This window comes from Leuciscus leuciscus, assembly GCF_965113295.1.
Source record: "Leuciscus leuciscus genome assembly, chromosome: 14".
Classification (NCBI taxonomy): Eukaryota; Metazoa; Chordata; class Actinopteri; order Cypriniformes; family Leuciscidae; genus Leuciscus; species Leuciscus leuciscus.
The window spans coordinates 16,343,732-16,360,724 of NC_138738.1; the positions used below are offsets into that span (position 1 = coordinate 16,343,732).

General features: G+C 37.8%; 1 protein-coding gene across 1 annotated transcript in view; it reads left to right on the plus strand.

The window, feature by feature from the left end:
• Window positions 1-9,122: 9,122 nt before the first annotated feature.
• Window positions 9,123-16,993, plus strand: part of cachd1 (cache domain containing 1) — a 73,840-nt gene continuing 65,969 nt past the window's right edge. Inside the window, exon 1 of the mRNA XM_082135997.1 lies at window positions 9,123-9,583. Coding sequence (XP_081992123.1) covers window positions 9,233-9,583 — 351 coding nt within the window. The 5' untranslated portion in view covers window positions 9,123-9,232. The remainder of the gene's footprint in view (window positions 9,584-16,993) is intronic.

The window sequence follows — 16,993 nt, forward strand, 5'->3', positions numbered from 1 at the left end:
GCTCTTTGACCAACAAACATTTATGATTTTTAACCATTTTGTTCAATGTAATGATCTTCACAAATGATCTAAACTACTATGAATTTTGAAGCCTACAAGTAGGCCTAAATTATCCCCAGAATCAGTAAAAATAAAGTAAAAATGTTGAAAATGTTGGCATGGTGAGGTTTAAGGTCCCAAACAACCGCCGTAGTCCCATTTAGCCACATGTTAACTACCGCCTTTTTCAAGACAAGTAAAAGCTTAAAAGCTTCAGGAAATTGCAAACCAGAAATGCTAAAATACTAACTCGTTTATGTTTTGGCCTCATCAGATGCACACTTCTCAATCTTGTAGTGGAAAATAGTAGGTCACCCGGGTACTTTTCGCCAACTCTGTTTTTTGAATACTATGCAGCTGAGCATGTTACTCTTGCTCTTTACTCATTTTTATGTGTTTTTCTTAGGCTATAGCAGCAAAGTAGGAGTGTCTCTCATAGTCTAAATACTTCTTATCACCACCTTCAGTCCTTTATAGTTCATGCTCACAATCAAGATCAATCCAGCAATGACATACTTCTTTTGTCACATACTGTTTTCGCCTATATAGTAGGGAAGTATGCGATTTCGGATGCAGCCATTGTGTTTATTGTGTTGCACATAGCCACGCCCACTGTGAATTCTCATTTGAACAAAGTCCTACATCTCATTCATTAAATATTAAATATCCTCTGATTAGATGCGTATTCGTTACAAACAAATTGCTTGTTGCTGGAAACTTGTCACATCACGATTGGTGTATATTTATTAAAAGAGAGAACAGTAATATCATAAACTGCTAAACTGCATTTTTCTTAAAATACAATGTAAATGGGAACTTCTCGTTTCCTGCAGGTTCCTTCCTTCATGTCTTCAGATCTTCTCATAGAGTAGAGCTGACGCCAATAAGCCACTGAACCACATGTCAAGAGGACCTGTTTCAAGAAAAGGTCATGTAAAGGAATGTGGCCCCTTGTGGGGTCAGAGTTTAAAAGTCAGGGGTCGCCTTAGTTCTCTTAATGGTGCAGTCCATTGGTAAGGTGCCAGAGATTACACTGTTCTATGTTCAGAGCAGAACTAAAAACAACCCAACACATTTTTTCTCTTTTGTCTTCTGTTGCTCAGAGGGAACCAAACGAAGATACTAGTGTAAATTAAGAAACAACTAGTGTTCCTCAAGCTTTTATTATCATGTAATATAGACCTTATGTAGCCTTCCGGTCTGTATTTTCACAGTGATATTGCGTATTTATGAATGAACGGCTCGTTTTAAAATCTTTCCGGTCTACTGACATTTGTTAAGTCATCTGCTTTAAACATTACAATCCTCATGATAACTTTCGTTAACTTTACATTAAGTAAATCCACTTCAAAAGCTAATTACTCCTGGACAGCAATAGGAATAGAGCGACCGCAAAAACGGAAGTTCAAAGACAATTTTCTAAAGATGGCGGCGCCCTCGTTTCTCTGGCGCATAAGGTCTATCTCAACCACAGTAATGAGAAGCTCCTCTCTAAAGCATGATTCCTAGCTGGTGGGTCTCGACAGTAAAATATAGTGGTGGGTCTCTATCTAAAAATCGCAGTAAGACTGTTCTGATTGGGCCACAGAAAAAAAAAGAAAGAAAAAAACTATTGTAACGTCTCAAGCACGACAGACAGGCGTTTCTGAACTTTTAATCGGAACGCAAGAACAACTGTGTAACAAACGCACCAGCCTAACTCACTTGCTTGTTTCTCTCAACCCCGATTTTTCCAAACTCCCCGCATTAACCCTTTAACTGCCGGTGCAAAATAAAACAGCAATTTTAACAACAATTATACAGCGTCTGTACTGTATTGGCTACACTATTTTAGCCATCTTATTTTGCAATGTGGGAGTATATTTTCGGTGAATGTGCGTTATTAGCCGCTGAAATAAAAAAAAACTAGAAGAAAACTTGCGCTACAAACAAGTGTGTTTATGATTACGATAATAAATTAAAATAATATGATAAGGAATACCAGTTTGTAATATCAAAAAATGTCCTGGCTCTTCCAAGCTTTATAATGAGAGTGAATGGCTGGAGAACATTTGAAGACCAAAAAAGTGCATCCATCCATTATATAAGTAATCCATATGGCTCCAGGGGGTTAATAAAGGCCTTCTGAAGTGAAGCCATGTGTTTGTGTAAGGAAAATACCCATATTTAAAAGTTTATAAACTATAATAACTAGCTTCCAACAGATGGATGTATGCATCAATTTACGGTGGAAGACTAACCTCTGACAAGACACACAGCGTAATGACGAACGCGGAAGCTCAGAGGAAAGAGCAAAACAAAACACCGGTCGTGAATTAGCCATTTTGAAGAGAAATGTCGGAGGATTTCTATTTCTAAAAGAAGAGGAGCTTCAGTTTGTTGCACAGCCCTATTTATTTAAACCAGAGAGCTTATGAGACTACATCCTACGTCATACATGCGTTGCGCATGTAATGCATGCGTGCAGTCCGTATGTATTTTAAAAAAGTATTTTTTTAATAACATTTTCTCTAGCCATTCACTCCCACTATAAAGCTTGGAAGAGCCAGGACATTTTTAAAATATAACTCCGATTGTATTCGTCATGAAAGAATAATGTCATATACACATATAGGCCTACTCTCTATGGCTCTGGGCCTACTGTATAGGATGGCTTCAGGGTGAGTAAATCATGGGCTAATTTTCATTTTTGGGTGAACTAACCCTTTAAGGTGGAGACAATAATAAAATGATTCAGATTAAAATATTATAAAATAAAAGGATAGACTAGCATATTATTTATTTGTGATGTATTATATTATTTTTTATTAATTTGATGGGTTGTTTATTATATTGTTTAGAATTACTCAAATAAACAATTTTGGTTCTTTGTTGGGTCTGCAATGATGCCCAATGTAAAATCTGGCTTCTTAATTAAGCGAAAGCTGTAGAAAACCACTGATTTCTATCTCAGTTAGAGCAGTTGTTTTTTTATCAAATCTTTCATGTTTTATTCAGCGAACAACAGTAGTCTGAAATCATGCATGTTCTTGCTCTTTCTTTATCACTTCAAACCAGGTGGCTTTGTGGAACTGCAGACTAATTAGAATTATGTAAATGAAATAATCCACTGAGTCAAATTCTGAGCCACTAATCACTATATGATTCTTATGTAATTATGTATTTTCCCACAGGTAAATGGCATGTAGCAGAATGGGAATATGTAGATCTGCATGAAATGATTTTAATGTTTCTACCTGATGCGATCCAATTAAAGTCAATCAGATTTGTACTTTTTATGTATGTGTTTTAGATTGGTTCAATATTTTATTTGTGTGCAAATGCATAGTGTGAATGTGAAACATTTGTAATGCTGATAAACCACCCTAAAATTGAAAATTGTGGAAAAATAGACACACTGCTATTGCGTCAACATCCTAAGTCTATATTTTCAGTTTAAAAATACTGACCACTATGCCGCAGCTTTTTGTTACTGCTAATGAGACTGGAATCTCTCCCGCTGTTTAATGGGGCTAGTAAAATACCGTATTGTGCACGAATCCTGGCCAAACACTAAATTACAGCTTGGGCTGGTGCACACATATGGACTTGGCAAGATGATGAACTAGCACAGGCATTTAACTCACCAGCTTGAAATGAGAAGAAAACAACCTACTAAGACATGTAAATATACCACTTATTTCCAACATATCGCTGCTACATTATTTCAAACTAAGCATTACATTTTCAAATGCAAAGCGTGTAGCTCATCTATTCCAGTTTGTGTGCTCTGCAGGCATCGGCAGCAGCAGGAGGAGAAACTGCGGGCTGTGGTGATGCTCCTTTCATCTCCTCTGGCTGTGGATCAAGCAGTGTGTGCTGCCTTCACCCGCACTCACTCCTCCTCTTCCCCCTTCCCCCCTTCATCCTCCACCCAACTCCTGTCAGGAGAAGGCACTGATGCAGCATCCCAGTGGATTTCATTCACCATTAGCACATATCCGCTTTTTAACCCTCTTTAGTTTTGTTTTGTTATAGGATTCTAAAAAGAAATCGTATACATTTAAATAGTATTTAAACACTGTGCAATATAATTTACACAGTATACATCAATTTTAAAAACATGTTCCTTTGACTCAAGATGAAGAGTGCTGATTAAAATGAAGAATTGCACTTTTTCCGAAAGGTGACTGACTATGTAAATATGACTAAACGAATGTTAAATCAGTAAAGTAAATATAATTAATTATTATATTAATTATGATTTACATATGATGTTTTTGATTTTTTAATTGTTTGGCTCAATAGACAAATAATAGAGAAGCTTCAACGCTCTGTTCCACTTTTTTCAGAAAGGTGACTGTTATCCAGAAAAGACTAATATAAAACTGACTGGACTAATATGATTTTTGACACTTGTGTTAATGAAATTGAACTGGCTAATGTAATACCAAATGAATACGAAACTACTCATCTGGCCAAGCAGCAAATATTCTCACAACCGCATTAGAACAAGATCCATCTCAGCTGATCTCATTCATTATCTCTGTGAGGCACTTCAGCCGAACTCAATGAAGGCTTGTTACTCTCTAACTGGGGGAAATCTTATTTTTAGACACATACTTGTCAAGATTAAAGAGGACAGCTTTTAATTTGACTCAACTGAAGGCCTTTTTAGTTCGCAATTAAGGGGTTCTTCATTCAGGGCAATTAATCTTAGACTGGGATGTATAATAAATGAGTAAATGCAAGGACATCAATGGGACGAGACAATTGAACACATGAAAACTATTTTACAGAGGTGGATTTCTTAAAATAGAATAATAATTACATTATATTTGGAATTATTCTTAAATTGTTGTATAAATCTTAATTTAATATAAATGTAAATATCAATGTGGTGACAACACCCTCCTCAAGTAAATCTTTTAATGTGTATATATGTTCTAATACATATAAGACTAAAGTTGTTGGTCACATTTGGTTACTTTTCAAGAAATATAAGGCTGCGTCTCATTTCTCTGTCTTACCCCTTACTCTTACCCCTTCCCCTCGGTTTTGCGCGTTCATGTGAGGGGAAGTGGTGTCCCAATTCTCATTTTGATTAAGGGCTAGGGCCAAGGCGTAGGGCTACATAGCCCTTGAAACGAAGTCTGCGGAGGACCACACTTGAAAGAGAGGGGTAGGAATTTCTCAGAAGTGAGTCGCACAAATGTATGTATTTTCAGCAGTTTAATGACACTCGTGTTTTATGATACCTTTAATAAAACGTTCAAGCGGTTTTAATTGTAATGTTTTTGTTTTGAATCACTAGTTAACCGCTAGCTAGCAGCTATGCGCTATTTGCCGTTTGCTAATGTTTTGCTTATGGTGTCGCCGGCGCCGCCGTTAAATACAATGAAACAATGTCTTTGACTGATGGCACACAAGCGTGCAAAGATAAAGAGAGACCAGGCAATCGATATCACAACCCGAGATGACGGCATCTTCGTTTGTTTATGTCAACGCGTATCGCCTCTGTTGACGTAGCAGCCAGCTAGCGGAAAGGGAAGATGACGCAAACGGTAATCGAGTGGTGTCTCATTTCTTAGAGAAACGTTCTTCCCCCTACCCCCCTTCACTCGGTATCGAAGGGCAAGGGGAAGACGCAGACAAAGGGGTAGGGGAAGGGGAAGGGGTAAGACAGAGAAATGAGATTGGCCCTAAAGCTTGACATGTCACAATCATGCATCTTTCCATACATGAGTATAATGAACATAAGCCTCCTTAGACCAGAAACATGGCATTTTAGACTGAAATTCAACTATCTGCAAAGTAAATATATATATGAATGAATTGGGAATCACTCTACACAGCTGGCTGAGGTTGATATGATATTATATTATTCGTTCCTTAAATTCCAGCTCAGTTTTCAGGTTTTCTAAGTAATGCCATGCTTATGTGCAAACTGTGAAAATACTGAACACAGTACATCATGTTATCATTAATTCTGTCTTTCTCTCAATATAATTAATTAGAAAAAATAGATTAATTCTAGGGAAGACTGTGGGCATAACTGCATAAAGCGTTATTTTGGGAAAACCATAATAAGGAACCAGTTGGCTTGCTTTCACCCAACAGAACCAAAGAATCTTCAGCCCAAAATGATTTTGTTCTGCCTGAAACAACTCTTAACCACAGGTCGGACCACATTATTATGCATCTTAGCTTTAAATTACATAAAAATATAGTGTTTCACAAGTCCTTTACACACAGAAAATCACAGAATGCACAAAACCATTCATTCCCTCGCACTAGGAGTTCACCTCACATTCTCAATATAGGCTCTCTCTTACCGCACTGTTCAGATGACATATTTGTTACTTATTGGAGGGGCCAGTGCTTTTCTGAGGTTGACATATGCATATATCTTAGTAAAGCCCCCAGGAACCACACTTTTTGTTATGCTCCTGTCCTGCCATAGCTGAGCTTTTGGCAAGTTTTGCAATAACATGCAAATTCTGAAGCAAGCTACAGTGGGGAGAGCAAGTATTTGATACATTGCCGATTTTGCAGGTTTTCCTACTTACAAAGCATGTAGAGGTCTGTCATTTTTATCATAGGTACACTTCAACTGTGAGATACGGAATCTCAAAAATCCAGAAAATTACATTGTATGATTTTTAAATAATTAATTTGCATTTTATTGCGTGACATAAGTATTTGATCACCTACCAACCAGTAAGAATTCCGGCTCTCACAGACCTGTTAGTTTTTCTTCCACTCATTACCTGTATTAACTGCACCTGTTTGAACTCGTTACCTGTATAAAAGACACCTGTCCACACACTCAATCAAACAGACTCCAACCTCTCCACAATGGCCAAGACCAGAGAGCTGTGTAAGGACATCAGGGATAAAATTGTAGACCTGCACAAGGCTGGGATGGGCTACAGGACAATAGGCAAGCAGCTTGGTGAGAAGGCAACAACTGTTGGCGCAATTATTATAAAATGGAAGAAGTTCAAGATGACGGTCAATCTCCCTCGGTCTGGGGCACCATGCAAGATCTCACCTCGTGGGGCATCAATGATCATGAGGAAGGTGAGGGATCAGCCCAGAACTACACGGCAGGACCTGGTCAATGACCTGAAGAGACCTGGGACCGCAGTCTCAAAGAAAACCATTAGTAAAACACTACGCCGTCATGGATTAAAATCCTGCAGCGCACACAAGGTCTCCCTGCTCAAGCCAGCGCATGTCCAGGCCCATCTGAAGTTTGCCAATGACCATCTGGATGATCCAGAGGAGGAATGGGAAAAGGTCATGTGGTCTGATGAGACAAAAACTCCACTCGCCGTGTTTGGAGGAAGAAGAAGGATGAGTACAACCCCAAGAACACCATCCCAACCGTGAAGCATGGAGGTGGAAACATCATTCTTTGGGGATGCTTTTCTGCAAAGGGGACAGGACGACTGCACCGTATTGAGGGGAGGATGGATGGGGCCATGTACCGTGAGATCTTGGCCAACAACCTCCTTCCCTCAGTAAGAGCATTGAAGATGGGTTGTGGCTGGGTCTTCCAGCATGACTACGACCCAAAACACACAGCCAGGGCAACTAATGAGTGGCTCCGTAAGAAGCATCTCAAGGTCCTGGAGTGGCCTAGCCAGTCTCCAGACCTGAACCCAATAGAAAATCTTTGGAGGGAGCTGAAAGTCCGTATTGCCCAGCGACAGCCCTGAAACCTGAAGGATCTGGAGAAGGTCTGTATGGAGAAGTGGGCCAAAATCCCTGCTGCAGTGTGTGCAAACCTGGTCAAGAACTACAGGAAACGTATGATCTCTGTAATTGCAAACAAAGGTTTCCGTACCAAAAATTAAGTTCTGCTTTTCTGATGTATCAAATACTTATGTCATGCAATAAAATGCAAATTAATTACTTAAAAATCATGCAATGTGATTTTCTGGATTTTTGTTTTAGATTCCGTCTCTCACAGTTGAAGAGTATCTATGATAAAAATTATTGCATGCTTTGTAAGTGGGAAACCCTGCAAAATCGGCAGTGTATGAAATACTTGTTCTCCCCACTGTATGTTCAAGATATTTAGGCTGCATCTTGAATGTGTTCTTGGTTAACCCTCAGGCTGGATTTGGGTTTGAAACACCTCAAGCCCCTTTTGCTATAGCTCACAGGCGTACTTTATACATTGAAATATTCTTCTTGACTTTAACTAATTTTATGAAAGCTAGTTATAAACAGGACTTCAAGTTGCTATGTCAGTTTGAAGTCTCAAAGACATTTAAAAAATGTGAATTTTAACATGCTATTCTTAGTTTAAGAGTCAAATCTTAAACAGGGTTCAATGCCAATACTAATATTTATTTGTTTTGATGTATAATATTCTATTCAAGGCTTGTCATTGGCAAATGTTGACATTGTTTACAATGAATGTGAATGTTTATTGTGTTTATTAGGATATCTTGTGTATTATTTACAGCTACTTTTGTGTTCAATGTTGATTTGATTTTATAGGTAAGTTTAGATTGAGAATGTATTTCAAATAGGCTAAATTAGTCAGAATTATTTTATATAAATAGATTATGTGCTTTTCAGAAGAAAAAAAAAGTTTCTATTAATGTAAAAAACAGCCCCTAAAAAAAAAAAAAGATTAATGGCCACCTTAATGATTCATCTCTTTAATTTGTTTAGCTATTGTTTTATTTTATTTTATTGTGTATTTATTTTTTTCAAGGTGTTCTTGATATCAGTATAACCCTAAATACAAATGTTAATTACTTTTCTACAATCTTCTTTTATGACGTATCATAAAAATCCCCTTTCAAAGCGTATGTCTACTTTGTGATAAAACAGGGTTAAAGCCTCAAAAGATCTGTGCAATTAATTTTAACTTGGTGCAGGACGGGATTTGTAAAAGTTTGAAGGCTAAATGGGAGGTTTTGAATGCTGAAAATACTTCAATCTAACAAAACATGGGCCCCTGGGACCCCAGTCTCAACATTACAGGATTAAATCCAAATCCAGCTGCTCTGCAGAATCCATGACGGTGTTTGGATGACGCGCCTCCTGCTTTTCACTCCTATTGTGATGCTCCGGCTCACACACACACACACACACACACGGGGCTCACACACTCACTTTACCCAGCACCAACAGCCAAAGAAACTAATGCTGCCCTCGTTACCAGCGTTTGAGTTTTTAAAACTATGCCTTGATGCAATTTAGTAACCCTGCTGGAGTTCGGAAAGTGGGAGAAGTGAAAAGGGAAAGTTGGGAAGTAATCGGTGAAGTTTTTCGCTATTCCCGTGCAGGAGCGCATCGAGCCATAATGGCGAGTCGTGCGCGGACAGGATCTCGATTCTCTCTCGCGGCGTGGAGCACACAATCGCGATCATACTGGAATAACCTGGAGCTTTCAAAGTGGAGCCTAGTCGCCCTGTGTGTGTTTGTTTGTGGTGGATTTTGTGGAGCGGATAGTGAGTTTTCGATCCTGGAAGAGGCTCAAGTTTTGGCAGTGCAGATGAAGAAGCTGTCTACTCAGGAGCTGGGTGTTCTCACCATGCAGGTAATAAAACAACCTTTTAAAACTTCAGCTTGTGTCTTTTAATGCACGTTTGTACATGTGTAATATGTAATCTTTAGACTGAGAGTATGGCTTGGTCTAATTATCTTGAATAACTTTGAAAGTGAGGTAAAGTGCACGTAATTTAGGATAGAATCTTGTACTGTCATAGCCTACTATTGTGCATTTCTATATAACCACCTTCATACTTGTTTGCATGATTTGAATTGCTTATAAAATGTAAAGAAGGTTCTTTTCAGAGTTATTTGGACATTTTAAAACACGTTGACATAGTCCTCACAATCGCATGGTTATTGATTGATTTTTCTGTCATGCTTGTGTGCATTCATTCATTTAAAGGCTTTATATGATATGAATGCAAAAACTCCATTTGAAAGATGCATTGTTTACTTTCTTTGAGTAGCCTACATTTGTCCTCATCAGAAACATCTGCAGTAGCCCATTCTTCCATTATCTGCATTTTATAAATAAACAATGTGTACATTTATTTCACTTACGTGTTATTAGGTTAGAAAATATTTAGGTTTAAAAACTGGTGTAGTTTCCTTTACAACATTTTTTTTTTTTTTTTTTATATGAATGCAAGGGTGTGTGTTTTAGGTCATTTTATAAGCAAATATCCTTTATTTAAAAATATCTTACTGTGTGATGTTTGTAAAGTCAGCTCAATATATGCACTAGCACTACAATGATTTGGCGCCACCAAAAACACAGATTACGTGTAGACCGTAGTCTGCAAAATTCGTGCAAATTATATGTTTTATGTTATAGTCTAACCCTCTAAAGTTTCACACTCGACATACGGATATTATAAAGCATAAACATATTCCTTTAGCAATTAATTACGAAAACAATTAAAAGTGTGTTTTCGCAACAAATGGCAAATATGTTGTGGCGCTGTGTGTGATGTGTCGGTGTAAACGCGCGCACTTCTGAGGGAGCGCGCACAGAGGTGGGCAGTAGGGGGTCAGACCCAAATGGCCTTTCATCTGTGGCATACTATACTGCTCTCCTAGCTCCTCCTTTTTTCTTTGTCACACTCAGATGTTAATAATCTCTCTCTCTCTCTCTCTCTCTCTCTCTCTCTCTCTCTCTCTCTCTCTCTCTCTGGACTTATAGTTGGTTGTATATCAAATGAATGAATTAGTCATGCAGTCACATTTACAAATTGGCAACATCCACTGATTATCTGTTGTTGAAATCGATTTTTATTATCTTGGATTGAGCCATGAATTTAGTTAGTCATTTCCCACATACTATACTGTCTGCTTCCAGTTTAAATATTCCTGTGCCCATAAAAACATATCTGACCTCATGTATCTACATACTCCGTTACACCTACATCCTAGCTTTGATTCAAGACCCACCTCAGTGTTTGATGATGTATCTTTGTTAATGTATGAGATTCATTTTGTTTATGACAAATCAAAATGTCACTCTATTTAAGATAATATATACGATTTTTGTCTGAAGGCCTATATATCTTACATGCGTCGCAATTAATGATCACTGTTTCATACAAAATATTGTAGATGTTGTTTAATAATTATTATCTTAATTTCTTATGTTTTCTGTAGTAATTTTCTCATAGCAAACAATCTTATTTAAGTGGTCATTTCCTGATGCAAGATTGGTTGCTCTCATAAATACTTGATACCACCTGTTAAGTGTACTACTGAGTGTTGTAAATTACATTTCAGCTTGTGTATATTTGCTTTTTTATGTGCAGTATTTCTCGTCAGGCTCGTCTGAGCTCTCTGTTTGTCCATCAGACTGGTGGCTGTGGTTTAAGTTGAGGCTATTTGAACTGAGGCCTCCTAATTGAATAATGATGGTAATTCTGAATCGGTATGTGTAAAAAGTAATAGAGACGGGTTCTCCGTCCTGTCCTCCTACATCAATGAACATTGTCAGTATAAAAACGAATAGCTTGATTGTCATTGTGATACAATTGTATAGTGAAAATTGTGCAAAAACTTTTTGGTGCACCTGGAATTTAAAGGGATGGTTCAACCCAAAATGTACATTTAGTCATTTGCTCACCCATTCCAAACATGTATGACTTTCTTTCCTCTGTGGAACACACAAATAACATTTTAACATTTTTGTCCATGCAATAAAAGTCAGTGTGATCCAAAACAATATTGGACCCCATTGACTTTCATTGTTCTGCAGGAGAAAGTCAATCAAATATGTTTGGAACAACATGAAAAATTGCCATCATTTCTTCACCCTTATTTAAATTTAAAGGAATGGCTTATACAATACATTCCTGGCATCTTCATATCACACAGTGATGTTTAGATCTCAGTTTTTCTCCTCTAACGACTGGTCTAGGAAGGAATCAGTTTTTATGCTGGATTCATCATTGGAAATAAATCCTGGTTTGAAGGACATTTCATAGTCTCTGGGTGGGATGATCTCTGATGAAATAGCCCATTGAGACAGAGCCATTGCAAATGACCCATCCAGTTAACGACCATCCATCAGCTCGCGGCCACTGGGGCCCCTTCAAAGAAGTCCAATCTGATGGGCCACCCCCTCCTCACTGCCGAACTGGTCACACATCTACAAGTTCTTTAGCTAATTCAGTTACAGTGGGTGAGTGTGTAACAGTAGGTTGTTCGTGAGACCAAGGCTTTTCGGCCATGCTTAATTAGCTCTGGCGTATTTGTTGTGTTGAATGTCCATTACTCTGTGACTGTGACCTTTGGAACTGTGGAACTGCTCTCTGCTTAAGTGCACACACTCATCTGGGGGGAACAGCCACTGGTCTTGATCAGAAGAACCCTGACCCGCCATTAGCTTCTAAGGATTGTGTAGAATTAGCTAGTTTTCTTTGAATTTGGTTGAAGATTATTATGACGACTCAGCGTTGGCCCTAGCAAAAAAGCACTGTGGCTGTAGCCTGTACCATGGTACAGTGGATTATCAGAAGGTATTACTCAGGTAATTTGATATGTCATGAAACTAATACTCATACTATGGTATTTGCATGGTACTTTGCATTGTATTATACATCTGTTTTTGGTGTCTTTACCATAGTACTTTTTGGTTGTTTAGTTACAATGTTTCATATTGCTGACCTTATGTGGAAATTGGGGTCATAGACAATTTTTTAAAAAGTTTATCATTAACTCAACTCAACTCAATTAATAACCTGTTGTGAAATTAGTTGAACGCTACCATTCAAAAGTCTGGGGTCGGTAAGTATTTTTCATGTTTCTGAAATAAGTCTCTTATGATCAGCAGTGCTACATTTATTTATTTTATTTTTTCAGAAAAACATCTATTTTTTTTTTATAATTTTTTGAATTTTAATATAATTTAAAATGTAATTTATTAATGTCATGACAAAGCTGAAATTTTTATCTCATGCTGAAAAGGTTGTGCAGCTTAATATTTTTTCGGAAACCGTGATATATTTTTTTATGAATAGAAAGTTCAAAAGAACAGCATTTATTTCAAATGGTAGTCTTGTGTAGCATTATTAATATATTTACTGTCACTTTCTGAATGTAATGCATTTTTGCTGAATAAAAGTATTGATAAATATATTCCTGACCCCAAACTTTTCCGTTTTAAACACAAGACCATATTCTTAGAAATGTAACCAAAAATGTACCAAAAAAGTAATGTGGTGTAAAGTAAAAAGAAATGTTTAATGTTTAATAAAAAATAATACATGCAAATGTACACATCAATTATTAATCATAAAATGTAATAAATAATGTAATTCATTAAACTTTTGGGTAGTCACACCTGACATTTTGACAGTTGTAGAGTTATAGTGTTTTGCTTGTGTGTTTAGGTCTTTGAGTTCACTGCTCACTCTCACACACAAAAATTAATAAGTCTAATGGCACGTTCTTCAGAGTCCTAAAGTGTTTTGCGTTTCTGTAGCACTCATTGAGTTAAAAGCGATTCCTGTCTTCCTCCTCCAGCTGTTTGATTCCAATTAATTCCGACTGCAGCAGCGAAGTCGCTCTCTCGGTTTCTCTGTACACGTTGCCCTGTTTCCCCCCCCCCCATATCTTTTCTGCTTTATGTTTCACTCTATTGTCCCTGTCCTTTTGTCCCCTCACCGATTTTCAGTATCCCGTTGAAACCACTCCCAGAGACTCAAGTTAACTATTTAAAGGGAGCATTCCTCGCCGTCCATCGCAGCAAAACATTTGTATGCTTTAATTGGGCTTTCGGTGAGGGGGGGAAAAAAAGGCCACCCCGGCAGTCTTTCGCCGGGTATCACCATGGTAAAGTAATAATGGCGTATTTTTCATTCACTCGAAACTTCACCGAGAGGGCTTCTCATTGCACGGCTAGGATGCGCCTGTTATTGAACGACCTAGTTAGAAAGTCTGCTGTGTGGAAGCTTTTGAGAGGAGGTCTTTCATTCACAATCTCCCAGAGGCAAACCCCCCCCACCCCCCACCCCCCACCCTTTCTCTTGGAGAAGAGCCTGCCTTCTGTAGTGCCTTTATTTACCAGGAGCTGTAATTAACCGGCCTTATTTAATCAGTTTGGGCTCTTTCTCTCACACACACGTAGTGAAGAATAGAAGCTTCATGGGAACTGGCCTTTGTGCAGCGCTCAAAAGGTTCTTTCAGTAAGTTCCTACAGGGTCGACCTGGGATGGGACATCGGGCCTTATCACAGAGTTCTCAATAGGGAGGTCTTCACACACCCTACCCTATCCCATGGGGGATGGGGATGGGAGACCATGGGCCCCACTGCGCTCTCAGAAGTGTGTCTGTGTTGGTGTTTGTTGGATGTCTATGCGGGGTGGATTGGTGCTTGTTCTCTTCTCAACCTTTGTTTTTTTGGGACTGTGATCTCCTTCCCCCTCTCCTCTGATACGGCCTCACATTCACAGAGAGACGAGAAGGGCCCTTACTGCATTCACACCAGACTGGTTTTCATTTCTGCTTCTTTCTTTTTTTTTTTCTCAAACTGACGGCCCCCTCTCTCCAGGGTCCAGACCGTTCCTGATAACCCTCTTGTTGTTGTTTGTCTTTTGAGTAAACAGAGTAAAAGAAACATTTAGGTTTGAACAGTTGGTTGTCTTGTCAATCAGATCTGCAGTGATATTTAACATTTGATTATTTAATTTCTGTACCTGAATACTATAGACCTAGATGAAAAATCTAAAACATTGTTTATGTCTTTGCTCTTTTGTTTGTGCTATGCTTGTAATTTGCTTTGGTTCTTATTTTATTTTTGACTGTTCTTGTCTTTAATAATGTTCAAACTTTATATTAGGCTAGTAGTTTTTACTATGGTATTATAATTGGAGTAAAGAATTGTGAAATTTCACTGATATTTAGAAATTTGGTGTCATCATAAGTGCATTTATCAGAATTAGGGTTGCAAAGGGGCTGAACATTTCCGGTAAATTTCTAGAAAAGAATCCTGGAATGTTCCCAAAAATGTTTCTGGAAACTTTGCAACCCTAATTATAAAACAAGGTTACATTGGTCAACAACAAAAACGAGATGTCTTTGTGTGTGTTTGTGTGTGTGTGGCAGGGCCAAAGTAAATCAAGCAAATATCATTCACATATGACAGTTCTTGCATATCTTGAACTCAAAAGCATCAGTTTGGATTGACGTGAGGGTGAATATTTTTTATTTGACATATTCCTTTATTGTGTAATTCATATTTAGTGTGTTTGAGTAAAAATTCTAAATCACTTTAAGTCCTGTCTGACCATTCAGGCTTGAGCAAAAATTGAGGTTTTAATCAGACTTCAAACCACATTTTGATTGGATTGCTGTTCAGATTTCAACTTCAACTAAACAAATTTGAGTCCGGCACAACAAATCTTTTTCTTTGCCTGTCTGAACAAAGCCTGTTTTAGTGATGGGACTGTTTAGTTTTTTTCTTTGAGAACCCATCAGTGTTGTAACTCCGTTTGTTTAGTTCTCCTACAGATTTTATTTTCACTTTAAAAGCTGTTGATGTAATCTTGGAGCGTTTTTCTCTGGTCATTATTGATTGTTTAGGAATGTGCATTTTAAATGGATGTTTTTTTCAGTGTTTCCAGAGACTCATGTATTATGTATATAAGGAGCTATTTTGATAGGACATTGAAGTGTCTGAGGCAGGAATGTTTCAGTGTGGGAGGAGTAGACGGGGGTCTGAACAACCCTGAAATGACAGGGTGAGGACACTGACTAACCAGACAAACCCATTCACTGTGACTGACTGAATGAATGAACACTTTGATCCCATTCACACCTGCTGTTAGCATCCATCTCTATCTTTTTTCTCTAAGCTGTTCACAATATTGAAGTGCTCACCTAACAAACACTCTGGGCATCGATTATTTTACTTTGCTTGCGTGAAGCGGCCCCATGCCAGAGCCTGTTTTATTAGTTCTAGGGAGCAAAAATGTTCTGTATATTGAGAAAATTTGGCAAAACTTGTATTCTCCATCAGAGAGGAAGGAGCTCAGAAAGAAGATGGATGCGTTTAGAGATTAGGGGAGGGAGGATGAGAGCACCCGCTGTGTTTGATCAGGGGTTACTCCCTGATTTAGAGATTAAAGAGGATCCATAAATACAGAGGTCAGTAGTTTGCATCCCATCCAGACCCCTTCATCTGATAACCTTTGAGATAAGAGGGTAGATGGGAATTCCTCTTTGTGGCACTTGGGCCACATTTCCTTTTTATTCATGAGAGGCATAAGACAGTTAGACCTGTGTCTCCATTAGTATTGGATGCTTTTTTTTTCACTTGTGGTTTTGCTTAATACGTAGGCTAATTCTTAAATAAGAGCATGCTAGGACACATGTTTTGTTTAATAAACATGTATTTTATTTCATTATTATTTAATTTTGATGATTGTTTTTTGGTGTGTTTTTGTGCGTTTTACATTAACGTTGCGGTCTTCTTGCACTCTTTTAAAGTTAATTTTTATATTTTAACAGCATTGTTAAATTGGACTGAATGAATATCAATGTTTCATATTTATATTTTGATTCCAAAATTCACTTGTAGAATTGAAAATGTTTTTTTTTTTATTTTTCTTATTTTAATATTTCATTATTTTAATTTCAGTATTTTCCTTTTTTTTGGGCCATAACGGTAAATCAAAAATAATGATCAGTTTATTTGTATCAACTAGAATTTTAATATCTGAACATTCCTTGCTAAAATAAAGGCACAAAGTTGTGATAAGCTCTGATAAGTTCTGTATTCATCATCCAGCCATCAAAAAAGTTGAATAAAATCTAGATAAATTAGCAGACCTTACTGACCAGTCACTGATTGACTAGTTGGTTGTCCTTTTTGGTACTTTTGTTGTTAGTGTACAGGTAATTCTTATCTGATTTATTTCATTTTGAAGATTGGCGTCCTCTCTTACCACCCAAGAGGAAGCAGGAAGTGACC